The sequence below is a fragment of the Taurulus bubalis genome, assembly GCF_910589615.1.
Source record: "Taurulus bubalis genome assembly, chromosome: 15".
In the NCBI taxonomy this organism is placed as follows: domain Eukaryota; kingdom Metazoa; phylum Chordata; class Actinopteri; order Perciformes; family Cottidae; genus Taurulus; species Taurulus bubalis.
Genome location: NC_136603.1, coordinates 22,558,410 through 22,564,829, shown reverse-complemented (window position 1 = coordinate 22,564,829; position 6,420 = coordinate 22,558,410). Strand labels below are relative to the sequence as shown.

Sequence of the window (6,420 nt, the reverse complement as noted above, 5' to 3'; positions counted from 1 at the left end):
GGGTTCTTTCAAATTCTGAGTGTTTCCTTTGTGATGACCATCCGTACTCCCTCCCATGTGTAAATGTTTGAACCTGATTCCCTCTCAGAGAGAGAAGGTTGACCCACCCACTGTGCAAATGCCAGTCCCACCACTTAGTGCCCTTAAACCAACAATCGCATGGATTATTATTAACAGACATTAAACTACATTCCCATGCTGCTGCTGTATCATTGCACATTATATGACCTCCCAATCATTTCCCTACAAGACACACATGTTGGTATCAATAAAGAGGTGTCACTTCCGGTGAATTGCTCTGTTGTCTGACTCTCTTATGTCATACTGTAGGATGCATGAGACCCCATGTGACGGGGGACTTGAGCCCAACTGGCCTAAACTAAATCTCATGATCACTGCGCACTTGAATACTGTCCAAGCAGATAAATGGCACACATGATTGCTTCCAAACCGGTTGATTTACCGTTCATCAGTCATTTCACCAACATTACTATTGATCAAAAAACAGTCACGATGTATTTGATGCTGCCGTCAATGAGGCCGGGAGGGGGGGGGGCAGACCTTTTGAAGTAAAGTCAAGGAGGCGGAGAGGAGGCTTGTCTCCCTCCTGGTTAACTGGACATGTGATTAGCATTGCTGTCTGCTACTTAGTTTGCCCTGCAGTCAGCCGGGTCTGCCTCCAGAGGAAATACTGCCTGCGGGGCTGCTCTGTCAACACCAAGGTAAGGCATATTAATTCATGATGTTTGGAGAAGAAAAGTCATGATGTTAATGCCTACATGTATTTGTATTATTGATATGAATCCTGCTGTTGGTTATTTTTTTTTTTAATATATGCTACTTGTGCTGTCAGTGTGGAACAGTGGGCTCTTTACATGTTGGACCAAATTCATGTCCAAAAAGGTTCCAACGTGTTATTAGAAGTGCAATTTACTGTATGTAAACTAGTAGCTTTTAAAGCAAACGCCGGCCACCTTTTGTCAACTTTCTTAAATCTACTAAACAGGGAGCCACGATAGCGACATTTAAAAGTCCATAAGAGAATGTAAAGTGGTTTAGAATGGAATAAAGAAAGAAATGTAAGCTTTTTGTTCTTTTGCTGGTCGAACTCTTGCAGGTTTGTGTCTCCGCACCTGTTATCAAGCCAACCCTTCCTTTGGCAAACACAAGGAGTCCTTCAGCCGGGCACCTGCTTGAGTTGTGTGACAGCAACAGGGGATTTAATGCAAGGAAAACTATTTGTAGACAGCACGCTTTACAGTTATGAAAATTACTGTGAGAAACACGAAAAGCAAATAACACAATTCTAAAGTGCTTATTTTCATTATGGTCTCTTTATACAACAAGTAGGATACGGAGCTGCTCACACCCGCTAAGCAAATACCTGCTGTGTACTGCCTGTCTGTTCAAGTGTAACACTTTGACTGTGGGAAAATGTAAGCACTATTTCATATAGCTGGACGAGGACAGTCTGCTCAGGGTCGACCATTTAGACGTGACTTGTTCCTGCGTTACACTTGCTTGTTTTTACCATTCATGCCCATGTTGCATGAGCAGAAATTAGATTAGGCTCCCCAGTCATTTTTTATATGGTTTATAGTAAACAAGACAATTATGTGATGATCCTGAGCATTCCTTTTCTGGTTATGTATAAGTGTGTTTCAGTGCAACTCGGCGGTACAGACTATTGCGTGTGCGCGTGTGTGTGTGTGTGATAAGATGTGTGTGTTCATGTGTGCGTCTCACTTGTCAGCTGGAGTTGAGTCACCTCATGCGCTGAAACCAAGACATTGTGAACCTGGACCATGTGAAATGATGTGTGCAGGCTCCATTTAACAGAGACTTGATTCAAATCCCTCAGCAATGTGATGGTTGACCTGTGCCAGACCTTCTGCCGATCACAGGACCGAAGCTTGTGGCGGATTGGGTTTAAGCTCCGGGTCTAGACCTGCGCTCCAGATCACTGACCCTTGATCAGTTCTATTATTCTGGTCTGTTTTGTTTGGAGAAAACAGCAGCCTTTTCTCTCGAAAAGTCAGACATGAGCATTGGCACATGACTGAAGGACAGGCAAACACAAGAAAGCTATTTCACACAGACGTTAGTCAAAAGTATCAGAAGAAGGGGGAATCCAATAAACACAGAAGGGGGAATCCAATAAACACAGAAGGGGGAATCCAATAAACACACTATCAAAATGCACACAGACTGGATGTATTGTTGACAAGCCATTGGAGCAACTCCACTATTTTGTCCTCTCATGTTGGACTAAGACAGACTGGACCTTCTGAGGTATGAGTGGTATTACAGGACGGGCCTCGGCTAGCTGGCTAGCATGCTCATATCAGTTGATATCTCTGCAGTACCATGCATAGGCACCTCTGTATAGTGTTACAAAATGTTACTTCATTATGCTAATAATGAGTTATTTTTTTGTAAATCACCTTTAATTTTACAGTGTTCATTTTGTAACAAAATTAAATCGAGAGGAATAAGCAATGTATGTAAACAGGCCTTTTTTGTCTTTCTGCAAAGTTGAAGAGTTCAAAGGTCAGTGAGACATTACAGCTCAGAAAGCTGTGTGTCAAATGCATTCCCTAATCTCATCGATGAGTGCAATGTATTCCCAACCATTCTTCACACATATTTGTAGCATGAACGTGACACATCAAACCTGACCAATTGATTAACACTCATGTCAAGTTGTCTTCAACACCCATCTCGCATAACATTGGTTGGCAGTGCAACACTGGTTGATTCTTTGGAAAAGAAAATGCAAGTGACCTATTTTTACATTTGGTCATATTTTCACTGTAGTTCATCTTAAATATTTGCATTAAAATCCTCCTCATGTAGCTGACAACTTATTGTATTTTAATTTTTTTCTTTCCCAAATGTAGTCACGCACAAGACAGCCTGCCAGCTCACAGGCATCAGCTTCTCAGCTATGCTCGCCACCAGCACAACGGGCAGGAAGCTGGATCTCTCCAAGCTCACGGATGAGGAGGCCAAGCATGTTTGGGAAGTCGTCCAGAGAGATTTCGACCTAAGGAAGAAGGAGGACGACAGACTTGGGTATGTTAAAAAAGATCACGTGTATTTGTTTTATTTCTTTTTGATGCACATCTGTTTCTCCTCCTTTTGATGCTCATGGCTTCAGGATGGGTTCTCTTTTCTTTTTTAGCTTAATGCCATGCTGAATACATGTATAATCTTTGGGGGATGGAATTAATGAAACAAAAATAGTACTGAGTCATACATTACTTGAAATTGTCTGCAGCCTAAAAATACATTTTTAATTTAAATTCTGACCCTATTATCCAATCAAGACATATTTGTACTACATTCAATTACACTTCATGTTATTCTGTAAAATCATCGGCCTTTTACATCATGTATTTCAGTTGGGACTCATGTGCAGTGCAGTTTTCCTCCTGTAAAAACTTTTAATATTTTATAGCCATTAGGGCTTTTGTTAGTTTAGGTGGATATGTCTCCACTCAACCCTGTCTCCTAAAAATTACGTTCCCCCAGAACTAATACACATTCCCAATTACGTTTGATCAGAAACGTATCTCCTCCCTGATTATGTTTGTGTTTGACGTATTACACATACGTTGATTATACACGTATAGGTTGATTAAACACGTATGTTGATTATACACGTATTTTTGTTTTATTGTTTTTATGTTTGTGTTTGACGTATTACACATGCGTTGATTATACACGTATAGGTTGATTATACACGTATTTTTGTTTTATTGTTTTTATGTTTGTGTTTGACGTATTACAAATACGTTCATAATCGTGTGTTATTGTTTTCTTGCTTTATTTAAGCATATCTTAATTTTTAAACTCTGCGGAGAAAAAAGAAAAGAGGGGCGGGGTGAGGCCAGTGACAGCCGGCCAGTGAGAGCCGGCCGGCCCGGGAGCCCGAGAGTCGGCCGCACCGGGAGGCGAAGACCGCTTTCTGACCGGGAGCCCGACTCTCGGTGCGAGCTGGAAATGTCTTGTTTTTTAATACACCCTCGGCGCATGGTCCAATTACTGGAAATACTCCAGAGCTTTTACCCACAAAGCGTGCAGCTTATCACATCTACATCACAGACTGGAGAAGGCCTGCAAGACCGGGCCGGCCGGCTGTCACTGGCCGGCTGTCACTGGCCGGCTGTCACTGGCCGGCTGTCACTGGCCGGCTGTCACTGGCCTCACCCCGCCCCTCTTTTCTTTTTTCTCCGCAGAGTTTAAAAATTAAAACGTATGTGTAATACGTCAAACACAAACATAATCAGGGAGGAGATAGGTTTCTGATCAAACGTAATTGGGAATGCGTATTAGTTCTGGGGGAACGTAATTTTTAGGAGACAGGGTTGCTCCACTGACGTGCAAATTATGATCCTATATTCTCACCTTTAATCCCTCTGTGAATTTGGGATTATAAACCAAAGACCAGAATGAAATTAGATTTTTTTTTTTATGTATTCAGGGGTGTTTTTATTTATTCATGATGTTAGCATGCTAACATGCTAAACTGTGATGGGGACCCTATTAAACATTGTACCTGCTGCACAGCATGTACACATTGCAATTGAACACATACTAGCATGCTGGTGTTAGCATTTAGCTATATGTAGGCACAGCGTCACAGAGCTGCTAGCATGGCTGTGGACTATTACTACTGACTTGTTTATGTATCTAACATCTTTTTATTAATAGTTTTGTGTTTTTTCAGATGGAAAGACCACTCAACCTTTATCTAAAAGCAAGGACGAAGGTTATCAAATTAAGCAAATGTTCATGAATAATGAGAACGCTAGATCAAGAGTCAACATGCAAACAAACTTGCTTTGCTTGGAAATAACTGAAGTGCTGAAGTGGCTGTGGACAGGAGCATTCACTTTAAGTGTACGCTATATTTAAAATATTTGGACAGGCCTTTCCAACAGGTAATTTAGGATGTAGTATTGGTCTATTAAAAGCCACAAGACTCCATTGTAAAAAATAGTGATTTTTGGTGGGGTTACAGGCACAACAAAGCACACGTCAGCTTGAAACGTTCAGTCAGAGAGGACCGTGTGCTTTACAGCCTCATGTTAGGATACTTTTCACTGAGAAAACTGTCACTGTGATCATGAATCGATATTACCTGTGGCTACCACTAGCCTGCTCAGGCAGATCAAGATCAAGGCTGTAGCAAAATATATAAACAGACTGTATGAATTAAAGCAATGTCATAAAGTACATTTTTCATTTATAAACAAAATAATTTATGATTTTATAGGTGAGTGCGTTTGTCCAAAGTCCCCTTGATTGGAAACACCATCCCGCATTTGTTTCACATGATGACTCATTGCTCTTTATCCCATTATAATCATGTCAGTTTCATAATAGACAGAGCACTCACATTTCACGGTGAGTCAGTGATAATCACATGAACACATAATTGGTTAGCAGCTGGGTTTTTTTATCAAGAGAAGACGGTTGTTTGATTTAAATGTAGTACAACTGAAATGATAATCTGCACTCTCATACTGAAGGCTGGACCACTTCGTTGAGCTGTACATCTCCAACAGATGATTCAGTCATGTGCTGCTGACTCACCAACACACTGCTCCCATGTATCCTTGGCAGCACTGACGGATGGATGGTTTAGATATCAGGCTGTGGGAGAAAGAAGTTTAGAGGGAATTTCTTCCGACGCTTGGATGTGGGTTCACCGCTGGCCAGCAGCTGCAGTAATCCTCTAGGGTAGGAACAAAAGGAAGAAAACTTTCAGTGGCCCATTGTTTTTGCAAGATTTTCCCATGCATAGAGGACCACACCTGCAAAACTGGTGATGTATGTAAGCTAACGCTAACTTTATACGTTAGTCTGTAGATAAGAAGCGCACATTGTCATCAAGATATCGCCCATTGGTTTGTGGACTGTCGTTTTTGCCGTCGCCATCTTGGATTATGAACGTTGCCATGTTTTTTTTTCTTCGCTGCTTATGAGGTTACAATTTAAAATATTGCAAGTCTTCAGTGTGAAAAATAATTCTGAGCACACAGCTTGGTGACATCACCCAATTCCCATATAGCTCCACCCAACTTCTACCTGACTGGAAGTCTAATCAACCAGAGATTGAAACCCCCTGTTGGTATGAAGGGCCTTCAATGAAACATCTTTTATCGTGGCTCAAACATAGATGATTATATTTCAAATCATAAAACATATTTCTCCTAAGCTCGCTATCTCAGATCTAAGCAGGAGCAATCTCCTGCCTATTCATACAGTAGTGTGATCTTATCTCCAATGAACAACACGCTTGGGGTTATACTTCTCAGTGTTGTTTGTGGGCCGCATATCTCATCCACTTTAAACTGATCCAGACTTTAAGCCATTTATTTAATTAATTCAGAAGATGTCGAGTAGATTTGT

General features: G+C 41.2%; 1 protein-coding gene across 1 annotated transcript in view; it reads left to right on the top strand.

Annotated features, from left to right (window-relative positions):
- Positions 1 to 2,947: 2,947 nt before the first annotated feature.
- Positions 2,948 to 6,420, top strand: part of mlphb (melanophilin b) — a gene marked incomplete at both ends in the record, with an annotated part of 29,891 nt that continues 26,418 nt past the window's right edge. Inside the window, one exon of the mRNA XM_079230980.1 lies at positions 2,948 to 3,075. Coding sequence (XP_079087106.1) covers positions 2,948 to 3,075 — 128 coding nt within the window. The remainder of the gene's footprint in view (positions 3,076 to 6,420) is intronic.